General features: G+C 31.4%; 3 protein-coding genes across 3 annotated transcripts; 2 read left to right on the top strand and 1 right to left on the bottom strand.

Annotated features, from left to right (window-relative positions):
- Nucleotides 1–3,271: 3,271 nt before the first annotated feature.
- On the top strand, nucleotides 3,272–7,416 carry LOC110628643 (U4/U6 small nuclear ribonucleoprotein Prp31 homolog). Its single transcript, XM_021775423.2, has 8 exons — nucleotides 3,272–3,413; nucleotides 3,938–4,003; nucleotides 4,225–4,362; nucleotides 4,659–5,551; nucleotides 5,638–5,708; nucleotides 6,032–6,134; nucleotides 6,290–6,365; nucleotides 6,917–7,416. Exons 1-8 carry the CDS (start codon nucleotides 3,411–3,413, stop codon nucleotides 7,022–7,024), a joined length of 1,458 nt encoding a protein of 485 aa, XP_021631115.1. The 5' UTR covers nucleotides 3,272–3,410; the 3' UTR covers nucleotides 7,025–7,416.
- Nucleotides 7,417–11,291: 3,875 nt separating this feature from the next.
- On the top strand, nucleotides 11,292–16,183 carry LOC110628642 (benzaldehyde dehydrogenase, mitochondrial). Its single transcript, XM_021775421.2, has 11 exons — nucleotides 11,292–11,451; nucleotides 12,366–12,509; nucleotides 12,586–12,728; nucleotides 12,815–12,968; nucleotides 13,086–13,315; nucleotides 13,567–13,656; nucleotides 14,532–14,705; nucleotides 14,799–14,936; nucleotides 15,254–15,391; nucleotides 15,478–15,539; nucleotides 15,618–16,183. Exons 1-11 carry the CDS (start codon nucleotides 11,376–11,378, stop codon nucleotides 15,889–15,891), a joined length of 1,623 nt encoding a protein of 540 aa, XP_021631113.1. The 5' UTR covers nucleotides 11,292–11,375; the 3' UTR covers nucleotides 15,892–16,183.
- Nucleotides 16,184–16,919: 736 nt separating this feature from the next.
- On the bottom strand, nucleotides 16,920–18,800 carry LOC110627866 (probable xyloglucan endotransglucosylase/hydrolase protein 33). The gene is made up of 4 exons (XM_021774240.2): nucleotides 18,372–18,800; nucleotides 18,195–18,295; nucleotides 17,904–18,112; nucleotides 16,920–17,593 (listed from the first exon to the last, which is right to left on the bottom strand). The coding sequence occupies exons 1-4, from the start codon at nucleotides 18,607–18,609 to the stop codon at nucleotides 17,194–17,196; spliced, it is 948 nt and encodes a 315-aa protein (XP_021629932.1). The 5' UTR covers nucleotides 18,610–18,800; the 3' UTR covers nucleotides 16,920–17,193.
- Nucleotides 18,801–20,718: the final 1,918 nt, after the last annotated feature.

Raw genomic sequence — 20,718 nt, 5'->3', positions numbered from 1 at the left:
TTGCTTTATGGAAATTATTGGCAATTGGCTGCCTCTTTCACTTCAGGGGTTCATCTGATATGATATGCAATATGAGTGCATACCCTTATTTCCATGCATGGTGGGACTTGAAAGTTTGAAACCTTAACCTTTTCTCATTCGTTGGATCGGCAAATGCCTGGTCCCTCTCCAACGAATTTTTATTGAGGTTTCTATCTCTCATCATATCGAAATAATATACTAAAAATTAATAATATTAAAATATATTATTTTCACTCAAATATTTAATTTGATAATAAATATATTTAATTAAATTTAATAAATCTCATATTATTCTCATTTAAAAAAATATATATATATATTATTTAAAAAATAAAAATTATTTATTAAACTTACACTATTATTATGAGTATTATATATATATATATATATATATATATATATATATAAAATAAAAATTATTTATTAAACTTACACCAGTATTAAACAGTGATACTCATATAAAGTGAAAATCTAATTGAAATTTATTGTTAATTTCTATACCGCTTTATGATAAGGGGAGTCTTATTCTTTATATCATTCTCTTTGATGTTAGTATTTACATAATTTTTTAAAATTTAAATTTTAAAATTATTTCATAGAGATTATAAACATTAAACTTTTAAATTATAAAAAAGCATTTGATTTTAATCAAATAAAAATTTATACCTAATTTTAAATGTGATATATTATAATTTTTAATAAATTAAATAGAGTTAAAATTTTATTGGTTTTAACGTTTTTTTAGTTTTTATCAATTTTTATACAAATCAATTTAAAAGGACAAATTTTTAGTTTACTTTTTTTAAAAAATATTTAATGCTACATCACGTAACAAAATTATTATTTTAATTTTCTAATTTATAATGGGAGTTGATGATCACTGGATCATAGCCTCTCAGGAGAAAGTTAGAGCTAAAGAAATAAATTAAATTCAAAATTTTGAAAGTCCCCTCCAGCAGATCGATCCAATTCCTCCAGTCCTGACCCAGACACGTGGAGTAGACCGGGTCACTCTCAAACCTAAATTCAGTAGGAAGAAGCTCAGTCCGCGGTGATGTGATATAAGGAAATACGATAGATCCAGTCACTTTGCAGTCCTATCTGCATACATGCCGGAGAAAATTAAATGGATGTCTAGCGTAAAGGGAAATTCTGACACGTATAAATTTAAACGGCAGGGACAGATGACACTGTAATAGAAAAGCCACTAGGCGCCACTAGCAAACAAAATGAAGGAAATAAAAGAGGAGGGGTTTCTTCATCTCCATCTTAACTTGTTCAACCACCGTAAACTCTATTTTTTGAATTTCGGAACATCACGAGTGTAACTTTTTTTTTTTTGTTTTTTAATCCAATTTTATACAAATCAACTTAAAATGAAAAAAAACGTTTATTTTTTTAAAAGAAAAATAATTAATGTTACATCACATAATAAAATCATTATTCTAATTTCAGTTTTAAAAGGTGAAAGTAATGCTTTATTTTATTTTAAATGATTTACAATAAAATGGATTTTTAATTAAAAGAATTTAACTACAAAAATTAAGAATTTAAAATTATATAAACTTCAAACATAATTTAAATAATAAAACTTTAACATAAATTAATTTCAAAAATTAATTAAATTTATTTTTTATTATAATAATATTAAAATATAATGGACATTTTTATTGATCAATTTTTTTTTATGGAAGTAATCACTTTTTAATAAATTTCATACACTTTAATTAAGTCGATAAAATTTTAAATGAAATTGAAGTTCAATATAAGCAAGACTAAGAACTTATAATTGATATAAATATTAAAATTAAAATTAAAAGTATTTTAAAAATAAAACTAAATAAAAAATTATAATAATACAAAATTTTAAAAAATTAAAAATAATTTTAATAATCACATTATTCTCCTTTCATGTTTGGAAGGATTTTTTAGTTGGCAATGTATATCATTTTTTTAAAATAAAGTATTTTATTTTATTTTATAAAAGTTATAATCGATGAAATTTGAGGAGTTTATTTTACCAGCTGTTTAGGTGTTTAAAATAATCATTTTAAAAATAAAATTTAAAGTAATAAAAAATTATTTATAAAATAAAAATATATAATTATGATTTATGTACAGTGATATGCCACTAATTTTATACTAATTTAATATTTTATGAAATATTTATTTCACCCAAATAAAACTAATCTATTTTATTTTAAACAAAATTACTGTAGAATCCACTATCTCCAATACACTATCGTCTCGGGTTGGGCTGGTCTCTACATAGGCAAGTTTCAATGGTGTGAGTCTAGTGGCCCAAAACAAAAACAAGTCCTAGACTTAACGGAGCATTAATTTCACTTATATATTGTTTATACAAGTTCCGACCCTAATAAATTTTATAAATCATGAGCCGACTTTTCTTCTCTAATGGTGGTCTCTAATGGTGGTCGATAACGAGTCATTACATTCTATTTTTGTGAGTTTGCTAAGAGTAATGTTCAATTTTCTAAATTTTAGATTTTTTGTTCTGTCTTACATTCTGTTATGAATTTTTTTTTATTTGCATATTTATTTTGACGATTTTACTGGTCAGAGATGGTGTTTTCATTTTTGCTCTACTGACATTGGTGGCCAGCGATGGACGAAGCGGTGAGAGTTGGTATTTTATGGTTTCTTAATGTGAACGGCTGTGTTAGGCTCATTGGATTGGGCTAAGTGGACATTTTAGTTTAGGCTTGACAAACACTCAGTGGGCTTGTAATTCTGTATTAGGCTTATATTGTAAAATTTTTTTGAAAAATTTAGAATGGTATTGAATTAAAATTTTAGCCAACAGAATTTCCAACACCTTCTTAAAATATTAATAAAAAAATATTTTGTATTTTTAATTAATTGAAATATAAATAAAAACTTTCATTAATAATATGACTTATATTAGTAAAATAATTATTATAAAATAAAATTATTTTAAAATAAAATAATTTTAAATATTATTTATTAGTAAATGAAAAGCAATATGTTAATTAATAAAAATTTCATTACAAAAAAATGTAATGATGGATAAATGAAAATTGAATTTTTAAAAAATCACCAATTAATAACTGAATATCCTGAAATAATCAAATTTTATCATTTTAATTTGATTATTTATTATAATTAAATAATTCAACACTCTAGCTGAATCAAGATTAAATTAAAATTTATAAATTAATACGGTTAAAAAAAAAAAATTAAACGTCTTTAGTTAAGTGAAACTGATATTCATTCATAAAAAAAGAAAAAAGAAAAAATGAATATTAGCATATTTTACTACATTATTATACCATTACGGTAAGGGATAAACCTCAGAACTAGAAGGCGGGTACCTTGTTTAGCGTCTGCTGAATCCGAAGCAAAAAAAAATGGTTAGTGTTATCGTGCATGTCCGCTTATGGCTCAGCTTTTATGATTTGTTTGAGTTTCTTGATTTTATTTTCTAAGAAAATTTAGTAGTTGCAGATTTTCGTCAATTGAAACAAATAGGTGGAATTCCAACAACCTGTTAATTGATTCTAAGATTAACTATCAATTCACCTTAAAATTTTAGGGAAAGGAGGATTCCGAGTACCGAGTAAACATTGTGGATGTATTAGTAGCATATAAGAGTGGATCTGATTAGGTTTTAAAAACCCTAGCGCTGTAACATTCATTGTGATATAGAACGCAATAGAAGTATTTGAAATTTATTATTTTCTCATTTTTTGCTGTTATTTTGATGGAATTTTGTGAGTGGATGAGCTAGTTTCGAATGATTTTAAATGTTGTTTACTGGAAAGTTCAATTTCCATGGTTTTTCTTCTTCTTTGCTTAATATATGCATGCCAAGTGTTTGTAGAAAGAGTTTCATAAGTTTATATTTGTGTCTGCTTTTCTTGGCTAATGTTTTCAGGCAACTCTTGCTGATTCTTTCCTTGCGGATCTTGATGAGCTATCTGACAATGATGCTGATATTATTGTGAGTATATCTTTCTAGTATTTTTAGCCATTTTTTTTTGCTCTTCTTTTTGCAATTTTTTTTTCACTGTGAACATTAAAAGAATTTTGATTTGGGACTTCACCTTTAGTGGATAACACTTGTTGGTTGGACTGTTTTATTTGTTAGCACTCTGACTGGGAAGTTTTTTAGGATATCTTTTCTTTATTTATTGTCTTCGACATTCTTGGTTCTCCTTGCAGGAGGAAGATGATGTTGATGCTGGAAACATGGAGGAAGACATTGATGGGGACATGGCAGACATTGAAACTCTTAATTATGATGATTTGGATAGTGTGTCTAAATTGCAGAAAACACAGAGATACAACGACATAATGCAGGTTAGTTCATGCATTTTTGCAATACTCATTTTAAAATTCCAGTAATTGCATTTTTATGTGTTTCTCAACGGCCCCTGGTTTGATTAGACCAAACCTTTTTCATTTTAATCTTCCAACTTTTGCATTATGTGACTATGCTTAATCATTCTCCATTGATTATTTTTCCTTGCAATTTTGATGTATTTCTTTTCTTTAAGTATATATGTATTATTGAAGGGATGAAGTTTGCTATTTGAGTAATTGGTGTTTTGCCAGATTGACATGGATATAATGACTAATTTGTTCTTTAAATTTAGAAAGTGGAAGATGCTCTTGAGAAGGGTTCTGATATTTCAAATCAGGGTTTGGTACTGGAAGATGATCCTGAATATCAGCTTATTGTGGATTGCAATGCCTTATCAGTTGACATTGAGAATGAAATAATTATAATCCACAATTTTATTCGTGACAAGTACCGTTTGAAATTTCCTGAGCTTGAATCACTTGTTCACCATCCTATCGATTATGCACGTGTGGTAAAGAAGATTGGCAATGAGATGGATTTAACCCTTGTAGACCTGGAAGGGCTTTTACCATCAGCTATTATTATGGTGGTCTCAGTAACAGCATCGACAACAAGTGGCAAGCCACTTCCTGATGAAGTCCTTCAAAAGACAATTGATGCATGTGATCGAGCTCTTGCTCTTGATGCTGCAAAGAAAAAGGTCCTTGATTTCGTAGAGAGCAGAATGGGATACATTGCACCAAATCTTTCTGCTATTGTTGGGAGTGCTGTTGCAGCAAAGCTTATGGGAACAGCTGGTGGTCTTTCAGCATTAGCCAAGATGCCTGCTTGTAATGTTCAGCTTCTTGGTGCCAAGAAGAAGAACCTGGCAGGGTTTTCCACAGCCACATCTCAATTTCGTGTAGGTTATATTGAGCAAACAGAAGTATTTCAGACCACACCACCTGCTCTTAGAATGCGTGCTTGCCGATTATTGGCTGCAAAATCAACACTGGCTGCACGGGTAGATTCTACCAGGGGGGATCCATCAGGAAACACGGGAAGATCCCTTCGGGAAGAGATTCGTAAGAAAATAGAAAAGTGGCAGGAGCCTCCTCCGGCAAAGCAACCTAAACCACTTCCAGTTCCTGACTCTGAACCTAAGAAAAAGAGAGGGGGTCGGCGGCTGAGAAAGATGAAGGAAAGGTAATGCAGGTTTATGTAATTTCATACCTACTTGGTTATTTTTTCGTTTGCATTTCTTTGTAACTTCCCCTGATGTGTCTTCTCAGATACGCTTTGACAGACATGAGGAAGCTTGCCAACAGGATGCAATTTGGTGTGCCTGAAGAGAGCTCTTTAGGTATATTTATCCCTAGCATCTTAAGATTTTTAAAGCTCATATGTTGTTCCTTTCCTTTATCTACCATGATTAGTGAACAAGTTGTACTGTAAATGCTCAATTGGTTGGATATGATATGGTTAAGCCTGAACTTACATTTTTCCAATTATGGAAGTATATACTCCAACTACTATCTTATTTATTGCTGCTTATAAGGATGAAATGACATCTTTCCTTGTAGCAGGTTGTGGTGTAAAGAGATAATATCTCTCTTGGTAACTAAGATATGTTAAGCAATTATTTTGAAGTTTCATTCTAATATTTGATATGCTTGTGGGTATTAGGTGATGGACTTGGGGAAGGCTATGGGATGCTTGGTCAAGCTGGAAGCGGCAAGCTGCGTGTATCAGTTGCTCAGAGCAAGCTTGCTGCAAAAGTTGCGAAGAAGTAGGCTTATTTTGTTCCTTTTAAAAAAAAAATGGAATTCGAATTAAGCTGTAATTTTTATTAGCATAGAAGTTAATATATATATATATATATATATATATATATATATGTTGTATGTGTCATATTATCCTTATATTTGGTGTTTTTGTTATTAGATTCAAGGAGAAGACTTATGGAAGTAGCGGGGCTACATCTGGTCTGACATCAAGTCTGGCATTTACGCCTGTGCAGGTTTGAGTTTGCTTGTTGTCACCTTGATCATGAATTGCTGTCAACATTATTATGTTTATGAACTTCCAAGCTGGTGAAGGATGTAGTACAGTTCTTGACTGGGAGTTGCTTCTTATCCAGGACTGGAAGTTACTGTTCTTTGCTTGCTTCTAGTTCTTGACTCTGTCATTAAGGTTGTTGAGGGTAGATCTTAGGTTTGAATTGTATGTATACTGAATGAGAGAGAAGGAGATAGCACCACAAGATTGGGGAGGGACATAAAACTTGCTGGATGGTCTCGTGTTGCTTGGATTGCAATGCTGTGAATTGTAAAATATTCTTGTTGAAGGAAGAGCTGACCATGCAAAGATCTAGTACCTTCTGCCTCTTTCAAGGAACTTACAGAAATAAACTGTTTGGTTGCATAGCTTTTACCCTGATGTCAGTCAACCTCAAAAGTAGCCATTTGTATGCTATTGTTTGGTCATGCTTTAGTTTTTTGTATTTCTCATAATTCTTTTCCTTCACATGTTTTTCTGTTTGCTGATATTAATTACCATATTTCTTGATAGGGTATTGAACTCACAAATCCGCAAGCTCATGCACACCAACTCGGCAGTGGAACCCAGAGCACCTACTTTTCTGAGACTGGAACATTTTCGAAGATTAAGAGGACGTAAGTTATGCAAAATTGTGTGATCAGTCATACCAACTCGACAGCGGAAAAGTTTTTGCTGATCTGATAGAGCGAATGAGCCCAATTATTATACAAAAGCTATCTCATTGTGCCCAGTTGGAAAAAATTGCAAGGATAAGTTGATGGGTCTGAAGCAAGTGGTGAAGCAAACTACCCCACATTCCTCTCATCTAGTTGTATGCCTGATACATATTTGTTTGTATATGTATCTTCACTGCGGAACTATCTAAATTACCTTTGCTTCTATAAAATACTGTATAATGTTCAGTTTGTATCCTAGAATTGATAACTCATGAAACTCGGTCTTAGGGTAGGAAGTGGAAATTTTGATCCCTATCCTTGCTTAATCCGCAACTTCTGCTGAGCTTATGATTCTTTCTTTTTTTTTTTTTAACCAACCGCCCCTCCTTCCTGCTTTTCGTGAACGGTTCAAGAAATGGATTCAGTTCTGCTTGGCTTCTGAGTTTTGTGCCCCTTGCGGATGACATCTATCAGACTTTAGACTATCTATGGAGCATTAGATAACAGAAAACCAATTCAATTACTCAGTTTGGCTTTCTTAGTTTCTTTATTCGTTGCATGTTATCTTCAGCAATTGCCTTGCACCTTGTCGTCATTATCTTTCCAGGCGTTCAAAGCACAGATTATATCTCCTTCATTCATCCAAAAAAAAGAACTTGGTAATTTGAACTTCATCTTTCAGTTTATTTTGCATTAGAAAATTACATTCTGGCGTTCTGCAAAAAAAATAACCTGGCTGTTTTCGTTCTTTCACCAAGCTAATCGTTTGTTTTCCAATTCAAAGAAGGGAAAATTATTACTGCCATGTAGTGGAGGGAAATTCAATATTTAATCTTTAATTTTAAAAAATATATTAAAATATCTATAAAATTTTAAAAATTATGTTAATTAATTTATCTATTAATTTTAAGTTAGAAAAAAAAAATAAATACCTTGAAGCGGATTTATATTATTAGTTCAATATGCATCCATGTAAACATGTAAGGCAGGTGATGAAGATTCGTAATTAATTTACATTTTTATAAAATTAAAAAATTAATTAATTTTTTTAATATTATAATAACTAAATAATAAAATATTTAATATTTAAAATTAATAAAGAATTGATTAATAAATTTTAATATTTTAAAATATTTTAATATATTTTTTAAAATTAATAAATTAATTAATAAATTTTTTTATATTACAAAAATTAAATAATAAATTATTATTAAATAATAGAAAATTCTGCGCAATAAAGCAGATATTATGTATAAATTCAAAGAAAGCAAAAGTCTTCTCAGTGTTTCTCTGACGCAAACTAGCGAACCAGAGAGAATTGATCAAGCCAATAACTCAATGGCTACCATATATATATATATATATATATACATATCGAACCGAGACTTTAGAAATTGAAAGAAACATTTATTGTCAAATGAAACCTGTGGCTGCCAAATTTGAATTTTAGATATAGAAGTGTTTTTTATAAAAGAAAAGAAAAGAAAAACTCAATTGAGTTGACCTAATTTGAGGAAAAGCAAGGGTTGAGGGTAAGTTAATAATATGAGTATGTCAGAAACGATGTGTTAGTTCATTATAATACAGGTAGGTGAATCTATCTTCAGAAACTATCTTTATTTAATTTAACTTTGAAAGAAATATCTATAGCTCTCAAAAAGATGTGATTGAATTTCTTCTCTCTTTTTTTTCGATCTTATTTTACTCATATTATAATTAAATAAATATTTGTTTGATGTGAACATGAAATACAAGCGTAAATCTGGTAGGTTACGACCTCAATTTTCCAGACATCTCAAGTCCTATCCTCGTTTGCCTTTTTTTTTTTTTTAATTTTTAAATTTTTAAAAAAATATATTTCTGTTATATATTTTTTTCATGTATATATATAACTATGTATTTTATTTTTAACATATTTACAGCATTATTAAAGTTTGGTGATGATAAAATTATTATATTTATGTCACAAAATTATTAAATTATAGAAGTATTTTTTATTTTATTTAATAAAAATAAATATTTTTTAAAAAATAAGATGAGATGATATGAATATTTTTTCTTAATAAAAAATAATCATTATACTTTATCATTTATAAAAAAAATAAAACCGGTGTATTTTTAATAGAATAGCTCCTTAAATTATCAAGGTCGTGGAAATGTCCAATTTAGACACACAAGTTCATTGAATATTCAACCTTGAAAACTACCTCTAGGGTTTGAAATGTCAAAACTATATCCAATCCAACGTGTCGGGAAAAAAAAATAAAAATAAAACTCTTGCTAATTTTATCATCTTTAAAAAAATATTGCTAATTGTAGAGAAAGAAAAATTAGATAACAACCTCAATTCTTCTTTCTTTGTTAAATTTATCTACACGCAGAGTACTTCTCTTAATCCATTCAAAGATGATTGGTCGTGATTATCCGTTAAGAGACCAAATTGATAATATTCATCCAATTAATTTTGGTCTTATACAATTCTATAATAATAATAATAATAATAATAATATATATTTTTTAAAAAATTACTATTTAATTTTTATAATATGAAAAAATTTATTAAATGGATTGATTTTAAAAAAAATATTAAAATATTATTAATGTTTTAATTAATTTTTTATTAATTTTAATAGTTAAGTATTATAAAAAAATTTAAAATATTTTTAATATAAAAAGATTAATTAGTAAATTTTTTAAAAATTTTAAAAATTAATTAATAGATTTTTAAAATTATAAATATTAAATAATAAAATATTTAATGATAAAATTAATAAAAAAATTAATTAATATTTTTTAATACATTATAAATATTTTAATATATTTTTTAAAATTGAGAAAATAATTAATAAATGTTTTTATATTAATAATTGTTCTTTATTCTAATAATAATGTACCAATTATTTTTTGTAATTGTTAGATGTTTAGATTTTTCATAGTTAATGAATTTTTTTCTAATTAGAGAAAATATAGTTGATGGAAATCCTAAAATTAATTTTTTATTTAATGGGAATTTGCATTGATTAGTTTAATAAAATTTAAAAATAATAATAACAAATAGAAAGAAATATAAAATAATAAGTATTTTATTAATTAATTCAATAAAATAATAAATTTATTTGAAATACTATATTTACATTAAGAAAGATAAAGAGGATGGATTAAATGATTATTTTTAATTTAGTAACTTGAAAATTTGTTAGCCAAATTGTTTTTAAAAAATAAAATTTAGGTTGACGTAAATAAAATAAAGAAGAAAGGTGGGAATAGAATAATTCTTGAAGTTGAATGGTACGTATAAGCTTACAGCTAAAAAAGTTATAATTTTTTAATATATTTCCCATCATTTCTCAAAACTCACATGAAAAACAGTAACAAAAAAAATAATATCTTAATTAATTTATATTTTTATAAAATTAAATAATCAGTTAATAAATTTTTTATATTATAAAAATTAAATAGTAAAATAAATAATGTTTGAAATTAATAAAAGATTAATTAATATATTTTTAATATATTTTTTAAATTTAAAAGATTAATCAGTGAATTTATATAAAAATTAAATAATAAATTATCTATAAAATAATTAATTTTTATAAAATTTAAATGTTAAATGAAAGTGAAAAAAACAAAAAAACACAATCAAATAGTGGCTCTGGACAGTTCTCCCACGCAAAGGCAGAAAGCAGAATAGCATTATAGCATAAATGATCACAAAACGTGGCGATGAACTCTGCAGCGCCCACAATACGAAACAGAGCAACCGTGAAAAGCTGATGTCATCTGTGATCATCCCGATGCCCTCTGCCACCTTTTGGCTTTTATCCATTTTTATTTCCTTTCTCTTCTCCTCTACTTTATGATGCGTGCGACCACTTAACTCATGGTTGAGTTGGCTGGTGGTGAGTGAGTTGGCTCATGCGTTTCTATCTTTCTTACTTATTATCTTCCTCTGTTTCTCGCTTCTCTCACCTACAAATTAATGTGACCCCATCTGCAAATCAGGATAAAAATTGATAAATTTTATTAATTTGTCAATTATAAAGAAAACCCAGAAAAGTTAATGTCGTTTAACTGATATAGTATCTAGATTATTTTTGACTCTTTCCAAAATTATTGGATAATTATCAGAAAAGTAATTTGGAAGAGCCCCACTTTGTTAGATAGTATATACTGTACAGAAAGCAAGAGAGAGGGAGGGGGCCATATTTTTATATATAATAATATAGAGAGGTGAATCATACGGCACTAAAAAAAATCTCACACACTCCCATACAGAGAGAGAGAGATAGAGCAGAGAGAGAGAGTGTGTTGCTATGGCTGCTAGGAGGATATCTGGGTTGCTTTCTCGCTCGTTTACTTCTGCTTCTGCTTCTGCTCTGTTTTCAGGAGGTGTGTGAGAATCTCCTCTTCCCTTTTTCTGCTTTTATTTTTGTATTGAAAATCAGAGAAACAAAGTCCAAAAGCAAATCGTTTAATGATTTTTCTTGTGCTTTGATTGTTTGTTGCACCACCTATAGGTTGGTTATTGGAAATCAGTCTTCCCCCTATTAGAATTTACAGTCTTTGATGTTCTTTTTTCTGCTTGGTTGCTGAGAAAAAAGTGGTGGGAGGGAGGAGGAGGAAGAAAGTTTACTTCTCATGAAAGATAGAAAAAAAAGAAAAGTTTTGGCCAATTTATTGTTTTTTTCAATTTCTTTTCAAAACTGAAACAATCTGTTTTCTTGGGTGTAAATAAAATCTTTTGATCATAATTATATCTACCTGATTGTACTTGTTTTCCAATTATTTTTAGTTGGCAGTTTATTTCAGTTTGCGAGGTCCATTGAATATACAAGTTCATAACTCAAATCTTTTTGTGGCTCATAGTTCAGATTCAAAAGTACTTGCTCAGATCTCTTTTCTCGTTTTCAATCTGATTGTTTATCTCTTTTACTGGAATTATCTATATTTTCTTTCTTACTTCATTACCATTTGGGAAGGAAGAGGAACTGCCTCTTTTACTCTTGGGACCCATCAGTGTGGTGTATGTGGGCCCCTGCCTGTGGAAATGTGGCCATCTATCTCCCATAATTTTTTGTTCTGTATATGCATTTATCTTGCTGATGTCGATGAATCCTATCTTGTGATTGTTCCAATTTTTTTGTTGTTTTTTCACTAGTCAAAAATGGGGGCACCTCTAATGTGTGCATTAGAAGTAATTCAACTGCCTTCACAATTGTATTTGTTTCTTGTATAGTTGGTTTTGACTATTGTATTCGTGACCTCAATGTTATTATTATTTTTTTAAAATGTATATTCTTCAGGGAGGAGTTCAAACCTTGGTAGAGGAATCAGCAGATATAGTACAACTGCAGCTGCTACTGCTGCTGAGGGACCAATAGTTCCATCTGTAGCTGTGAATTATACCCAACTTTTAATTAATGGGCAGTTTGTGGATGCAGCCTCAGGTGAATTTCATTGATGCACAGTACAATTCAAGTATCCTTGACTGCTATTTTCAATGTCATTGTCTTGTGCCTATAGGGAAGACTTTCCCAACATATGATCCCAGGACAGGGGAAGTGATTGCCCATGTTGCTGAAGGAGATGTTGAAGATGTAAATAGAGCAGTCTCTGCTGCCCGCAAAGCGTTTGATGATGGACCATGGCCAAAGATGACTGCTTATGTAACTATACTTACATATTAACTCTGCTGTTTTGTGTAAGCTGAAAATGATTTTATGGTTTGAGAATTTTTGCCTTTGTATTCCAGGAAAGGGCAAGGATATTGCTACGCTTTGCTGATTTGATTGAAAAGCATAATGATGAAATTGCAACACTTGAGACTTGGGATAATGGGAAACCATATGAGCAGGCTTCTAAAATTGAAGTACCAATGGTTGCACGTCTATTTCGATACTATGCTGGTGAGCAAAATGAAAAGGACATTGCAAAATTATTTTACTTTACATGCCTTGAAGAATACTCTTTGCTCTGATATTGTTTGTAATACTCATGATTGTTTTCTTTTGAATATTGTTTAGGTTGGGCCGATAAGATTCATGGTCTTGTAGTTCCAGCTGATGGGCAGCATCATGTGCAAACCTTGCATGAACCAATTGGTGTTGCAGGTCAGATTATTCCATGGAATTTTCCTCTTCTCATGTTTGCTTGGAAGGTCGGGCCAGCATTAGCATGTGGCAACACTGTTGTTATCAAGACAGCAGAGCAGACACCATTAACTGCTTTATATGCAGCCAAGCTATTTCATGAGGTAGCTTTTGAATGTAACTTTTTTTCACTTATATGTTGATTAAACAGGCGTGTCCGTTTATGAACAGCTTCATCTGTCGTTGTAGGACTGTGGCTGGCTACTTTTACTGAGATTAATTTCAGCATGTCTTAATAAATAGTTTTACCAAAACTTCCTATTCTCATCTGTCATCAAGGACCTAACATTTGATGAACAAAATGTCTACACATGTGTTTTCCATATGTGCGCTGATTAGATAAGCTTCATGACAGGCTGGACTTCCAGAAGGTGTTTTGAATGTGATTTCTGGTTTTGGTCCAACTGCTGGTGCAGCTCTTGCCAGTCATATGGATGTGGATAAGGTATTTGCAACTGTATAACTCATCCTTAAGTCAGTGTTAATAGTAAATTATGCATCTCAATATTGAAGATTTATCCGGTTTTATTCTTAAATTCTCATGAATCATCTGAACTAATGATCAGTGCATTTGGAATTGGAAATCGTGAATAGAGCAAATGCACACAAATTCCATCGGATATTGCAAGTATAGACTATAATCTTCTGGTGTCCAAGAATATGATGCCTGATATGCGTTTCTTCCTTGATATCCATTTAAGGTTCTAGGAAAATGTTTCTGATTCCTTATAGAAATTCGACCTTAGCATGCCAGGGCAGTTACTTGGAGAACCACAACAACTCCGGGTGGTTCTGCATGATAGTTGTTTCTGTCACTGGGCTCAAAGCTTGATCAACATATGCCATCATGTCATCTTAAATTGAGACGCCTGAAATATTGTCAATTGGATGTCATTTGATGGGTTTGCCTAGGGTTGGCTGCAGTCCGGTTTGACTAGCAGGGTCCCCCCTCCCCCCCAAGATTTTGATCAAATCCAACAATCATTTTTTTAAAGGCGGAAAAATTTCAGTTTTGGCCAAAACTGGACTGGGAAGTTCTGGTCCGGTTCAAGTCCAGTTTCAGTCGATCTAGGTCTTTGACCTGTTTTGGTTCTGGGTTGGACCAGTCCAGTTCTGAATCAGACCTTGGTCACCTCTAAGTTTGCCACTTAATAATCAACATAGGATGTGTTGCCTTTAAAATGATTAGTGTACTTTAGAACCATTATTCTGTATGCTGTGATGTTTGAAATATGAACATTTGGAGCAATGCTAATTTAGAAGACGGAAGTATACTTTTACCTGATTATACTTGATAATTATTCTGCAATCTTTATGCAGCTTGCTTTTACTGGATCAACCGAAACGGGAAAAGTTGTTCTCGAGTTAGCAGCGAGAAGCAATCTCAAGCCAGTAACTCTGGAACTTGGAGGGAAATCCCCTTTTATTGTTTGTGAGGATGCTGATATTGATCAGGCGGTTGAGCTGGCTCACTTTGCTTTATTCTTTAATCAGGCATGTGCAAGAATTTGTTCCCAAACATACTTATATTACTTTTCATTTTAACAAAAACTGTGTCTTATGATCATGGTTTTGAGAAATCTGTAGGGCCAATGTTGCTGTGCTGGCTCTCGCACGTATGTTCACGAGCGTGTATATGATGAATTCATAGAAAAAGCAAAGGCACGTGCTGTAAGACGTCTTGTTGGTGATCCATTCAAGGGGGGTGTTGAACAAGGCCCTCAGGTAAAATCAGCAACATTAACTTTCTAATAAATACTACTGCTAGAGAATTTTATTGTTGTTGCTTCCTGGCAACATCTGTGATTTTGGACCCAATTCCTTCACAGATTCCCATACTCTTTTTGCATATGTTGGTTGTTATCTATAACTTTCAAGACTTAAATAGAAAAAAAAAATCAAAATGTCAAAAATTTGGAATCCATTTCTGATGCTACAGTTATCTGACTGCTTTCAAATGTTGAAGGACTAAGATATTTACCTTAGCCACCCACTATTAGTTGCGCAATTGGCATTGACAGCGTCCTATTCAAATGGAACAGGTTGATTCAGAACAATTTGAGAAGATTCTGAGGTACATAAGATCTGGTATTGAAAGTGGAGCTAAACTTGAAGCTGGAGGAGAGAGATTTGGCACCAAGGGCTATTACATCCAGCCCACAGTTTTCTCAAACGTTACAGTACGTTGCCTGATTAACGAACTATTTTATGCAGAAGATTGAATTATGATCATGAATCTAACTGACACAACCATTGCTTATAACAGGAAGAAATGCTGATAGCAAAAGAGGAGATATTCGGTCCAGTTCAGTCGATCTTGAAGTTCAAGTAACAATCCTCATCTTGCAACCTAGTATAATAACATTGGTGCTTATAAGCATATTAAAATTTTCCGAATTATTTCAGGGATTTGAATGAAGTCATACACAGAGCAAATAGCAGTCAATATGGTCTGGCAGCAGGGGTGTTCACGCAGAGCATAGACACTGCAAACATCCTGACACGAGCATTACGAGTCGGATCAGTATGGATCAATTGCTTCGATATCTTTGATGCGGCGATTCCTTTTGGCGGATACAAGATGAGTGGACATGGAAGGGAAAAGGGGATTTACAGCCTTAGCAATTACTTGCAAGTGAAAGCTGTGGTTACTCCCTTGAAGAATCCAGCATGGTTATAAACCTTTTTTAAGTTTTTTTTTTTTGAACCTTTTCGTTCCGTTGTTCTTGCTGCAAAGTTGAGAATAAAAGCGTAGACTGCCTGAAAATGTAAGACTGCTAATGAGTGTTGATGTTGATGGAAGTAAGCCAAGAGGGTGGTGATAATGACGAAGATAAGAACATGAAGCTTAAGTCTTTTTAATGGTTTTAGATTCATATTTGTAATAAAAATCTTCAGCAATTATGGCTACTTAGATTAATATGGAACTGTTGTTATTGTCAGTAACTTTTTCTGACAATTGCTAGATCTAACAGGTCTCATATGTGATGCCTCATTTTCTTAAAACAATAATGGCTCCCCCGCTCATCCATCAATTTGTAAACTCAAATTAGCAATGCATTCTGCAAAAGTTTGATGCATAGCATACTCTTTTTGGGGAGGATGCCCTTTCCGTCAAGGTAGGTCCTGCTATGGTCCGTCGAGGCAGGTCTCATATTTAAAGCATGCTCTCAAACAGTGAAAATGAATGGGGTGTCTAATTCAGTCTAAAAATTAATTGATGGAATGAGAATTGTCCAAATTTCTTAGCTCCACAGAAGCTATCCAAAGCAAATTTCAAAGTTGGGGAGGATGATGGTGGTGGTAGTTAATGTACAAATTCATGAACCATTAATGGCGAGCCATTGTTTCAATTTTGCTCTACAGCTATCTGAGGTCACTTCACATTACAATTCACAGCTGTCTGATTAATTAGTATGTACTCTGCAGATTAAAGCTTTGTAAATTTTGTCTACTTTTTTTGGTGCTGCTTTATTTTGCTTTTTAATAAAAAGTTCAAATCATATTTTATTTTATGTTTTTAATTATACAAACGACTTTAATATTTATAATTTTTTTCTGAACAAGTTTAAATAATTATTTATATTTGTTGTAAAATTAATAAAAAAAAAGTGTAATGACTTAAAATTTAAAAAAGAAAAGGTGCACCGAATTTCTTTCAAATATTTTAAGAGTTAATTTATGTATGCCCATAACAATTGTCAGATAGAAAAAGAAAAAGAAATATTATGAACATCTCAGTTCAATTGGACCAATATATAATTTAAATAATATATTGCATCTCTCCTCCATTATAACAGAAAATCCCAAATCTCCAACTTCATGCAACCATTTTTTTTTCTTATTTGAGTTTCCATTTGATCTCTGGCACTGACCTCTGATTCTGAATGTGATTACTGCAAAGATGCTGTGTTATTTAATGCATCCCACCAGGGAAAAAAATATATATAAACCTAATTTAAGAAAATAAAAATAAACTGTATCACATCTGTTTGCACTCAGGAGGCAGGACCTTGAACCTGGGTCTATCATTACAGTAAGAATAGAACATGAGCTTTCTTCTTGCCCAATCCATGGCTACACTTTGATCCTTTGATAGTTTAACAAATTCTTGCCCTTCCACAGGGTCCAAGCTTGAAGGACCTGCCTTATTAGAACATGAAGCAGCTGATGGATTGTAAATGCAGCCACTCATTTCCATTTCTGCAAGAGAAACTACAAATGGTGCATATTTATAGTTAACTGGGTATTTTCCTCCATGGGTTGCCCACTCTGAACCATCCCAGATTGTTGCATATAGAGACATGGCCTTTGATGGGTACACAGAAGAGAAGGCACTGTTGTGGACAAACTCTCTCACAGGCACATTGTCCACCAGAAACCTGCAGCTTTCAGTTTGATACATATTCAGAATTCAGTAATGTTTAATTGATCCGAGAAGTTTCGCGTTGCAATTCCAATTGTGTAAATAATAGGAATCTACATTGGAAGCGGAGGGGAAGAGCAGATTTTACTTTTTCTTTATTATCTGAGATTTCAGAAAACCGACTCAAATTAGAGTTTTTATCATTTTTTTCTTTTACGACTTGCTTGTAATCTACACCTTACGGTGGAATCATGTTAAATCTCTTATGTGTATGATCGTGGAGAAATTTTCAATGAAATAACTTGGGAGTTTTTGGATGATCTTACACTATATGGTGACTGTTCCAGATGATGCTGTAGTAATGATGTTGTTGTGTTGGATCAAACCAGAGATAGAATTTTTCTTCTCTTCCAGTACTGACACTTCCATTTGCATACACATTAGTTTGAAGTACCCAATCATTTCTCTGATCATGACCCAGAAGTTCAATATCAATCTCATCATGGTTGTGTGGATATGTATCTGCATTAGACATCTGAGAAAAAAAATTTCCCATAACCATTCCATTGAAGATAATTAAAAACACTCATATGGGTATGCAAGAAAACAGAGCTTACATAGAAGGCAACTACAACTCCAGAAGATAGACCAGCAGGCAACTTTATTGCAGCACTAAAAAAGCCATAGTAATATTTGTTCTTTGAAGCCAAACCAGAGCCTGCAGAAATAACCCAGAAAGATTAATATTGAGATTAACCGAGAAACAGAGACTTCATAGCCTAGAATGGAGATACCTGAGGATTTATCAAGAGCAAGATTTGCATAAGTCCCATTATTGAGAAACTTAATATTTGAGCCACCAAAGAATGTAGAGAAGTCTTGAGTAATTGAAACAGGAGAAAATAGATCAGTTAAACGAGTAACATTAGGAGGAGCATACTGCATATGCCTGCTGTGTGAAGAGACCTCTAATGTCATGCACAAAAGCAAAAGGAGACCCACAAGGGCTTTGCTTTCTTGCAAAAGTGCCATATTTGATGAGGGAAATTTATGGGTCAGGCGAGAGTTATATATAGGGAAGGAGAGTTAAGAATCTCCTGTCATGTTTTGATTGATTAGATGTATACACTCGAATGCATTTCTTAAGAATCTGTGCTTAGTTGTTAAGTAGCTGGCTGGCTCTTTCCTGGTATGTGGTCTTGGTGGGTGTTTTGGATCTTAACGACAAGGGATTTGAGGTCATATGGGGGTGGCTGTAAGATGGATGGCACAGCTCGTGGGGCTGCTCAAAAGTTAGGACCATGAGTTGGACATTTTTCATAAAGGTTTGATGGAAGCTCCTACCTGCAGAATTGAAAGGACCTTGTTTTGATTTTGCCCATTTCAGCTCTGTGGTCCGTAGATCTTGATGGGCCAAATCAAGAACTTTTTGTTCATCTCTAATTCTAATGGGTACCTTTATTTAAAATAAAAAAAAAAAATGTAATGGATACAAATTTGAAAATATTTGCAAGGTTTGTTACTCCTTATTCATGAATATTGAACAAGGGCTTCAGACATTTCCTTTGTCATTTTCCGTCATTTTCTTCTTATTTTTATGTACATTAATTTGACATTTTGCACGCCTCGTCCCTGTACAGTGGATTTCTATTCAATGGGATTTAATTGAAGGATTCCCTTCTTTTCTTCTCTTTCCTCTTCTTTTTTTAAAAAAAAACCATTAATTAAAATACATTCAATACAAATAAATTAATTACTTATATTTTTTGTACTAGTTAAATTAAAATTTTAGTTGAAATATAGTCGTCGGCCATGTCAATCCAAGAAATGGTTTTAAAGATTTGATTAGACAAAGAAACAAGAAAATCATGAATTTATTTTAGTAGTGATTAAAGGGAAGTCTATTTGATTTGCCAGAGGCAATTTGGCTGGCACTTACATGCTTAGACATGACTATTAACAAATAAAAACAATATTGATAGAGATTGCATTCAAAAAAGGACCTGTACGCTTCCATCATCCCTTAACTACAATTTGGTCCTCCATTTGTCCATTTCAAGCAACTTGAATAAACAACACACCTAATTAAAGTGAAATTTTGGCTTCCTAATCTCAACCCAGCTGGTTATGTTGGATCATGCTTGACGATTATACTTGGGACTCATAACAGTCACGAATGCTGAAATTTATTTTCATATAATTTCAATTATATAAATAAATTAATAATTGAAATAAATAAAAAAAATTATCACTTAATAATAAAAATAATATATAAATTAAATTAAATAATGAGTGAATAACTTTAAAAAAAAATTTTAAATGAAGATTTACACTTAAAATTTAAAGAGAAGTAAATTTTTTAAGTGGAAAAATAATATAGAAGACTTTTAATAAATAGATTAAAGAGTTTGATCTTATAAAATATAATAAATATTTAATTAAATAATTTTAAAATAAGAATGAGTCTGATAAAATTTTTAAATATATAAAAATTTAATAATAATTTTTAAAATTTTTAAAAAAATTACCCACGTACTCTTACAAAATTTTAAAATTTTAAGAAGTAAAATTTTTTAAGAAGCCCATAACCCTTTGGCCCAAGGCTGGGTCCTGTCCCTGACTCATGAGACTTCCAGCTGGTTTATTCTTCCCCATACATTCTAATCTTCTAATTCATTGATTGATTGTTAGTTTTGCCTCAAGCCAAAATGGAGGCTTTCATTAAAATTCCAATTCCTTTTCTCTGTGTATGCATGTGCCAATATTAATATTTAAAAATTAATAAAAAAATATTTTATTTAACTTTTAACTAATTACAATGAATATAATTAACCGTTTCTGAAGCAGTTACTCCATTACTAAAAAGTAGTAGTAATTATTAAAATAATTATTATTGGTCAACATAATCTAAATATTATTTGAAAATTATTGCTAGAGAATGTATCATTAAAGCAAGAATGAATTAAGCACCAACGTCACCAAGATGGCTTCTGCAAAATAATAATGTATTTTCTGCATAAATATGGGCTAGCCTAACGGATCAATTTTATTGATGAAGTGGCAGCCCAATCAACAGGGATGAATGAGTCGACCATCAATTGCAATGGGATTCATACGTACTGGAAGAGTCTGACACGATTG

Source organism: Manihot esculenta, chromosome 12, assembly GCF_001659605.2.
Source record: "Manihot esculenta cultivar AM560-2 chromosome 12, M.esculenta_v8, whole genome shotgun sequence".
In the NCBI taxonomy this organism is placed as follows: domain Eukaryota; kingdom Viridiplantae; phylum Streptophyta; class Magnoliopsida; order Malpighiales; family Euphorbiaceae; genus Manihot; species Manihot esculenta.
Note: the sequence above shows the minus strand (reverse complement) of the source record. Positions and strands in the feature narration are given on the sequence as shown.

Excerpts from the sequence above, each read along its gene's own strand:
- LOC110628643 (XM_021775423.2), top strand. Across the intron at positions 4,004-4,224 it reads ACAATGATGCTGATATTATT|GAGGAAGATGATGTTGATGC; the intron begins GTGAGTATATCT and ends TTCTCCTTGCAG. Across the intron at positions 5,709-6,031 it reads GCCTGAAGAGAGCTCTTTAG|GTGATGGACTTGGGGAAGGC; the intron begins GTATATTTATCC and ends TGTGGGTATTAG.
- LOC110628642 (XM_021775421.2), top strand. The coding sequence starts at position 11,376 with ATGGCTGCTAGGAGGATATCTGGGTTGCTTTCTCGCTCGTTTACTTCT. Across the intron at positions 12,969-13,085 it reads TCTATTTCGATACTATGCTG|GTTGGGCCGATAAGATTCAT; the intron begins GTGAGCAAAATG and ends AATATTGTTTAG. Across the intron at positions 14,937-15,253 it reads GTGTTGAACAAGGCCCTCAG|GTTGATTCAGAACAATTTGA; the intron begins GTAAAATCAGCA and ends CAAATGGAACAG.
- LOC110627866 (XM_021774240.2), bottom strand. The coding sequence starts at position 18,609 with ATGGCACTTTTGCAAGAAAGCAAAGCCCTTGTGGGTCTCCTTTTGCTT. Across the intron at positions 18,296-18,371 it reads TGCTCTTGATAAATCCTCAG|GCTCTGGTTTGGCTTCAAAG; the intron begins GTATCTCCATTC and ends TTATTTCTGCAG. Across the intron at positions 17,594-17,903 it reads TGGAACAGTCACCATATAGT|GTTTCTGGTGGACAATGTGC; the intron begins GTAAGATCATCC and ends TGAAAGCTGCAG.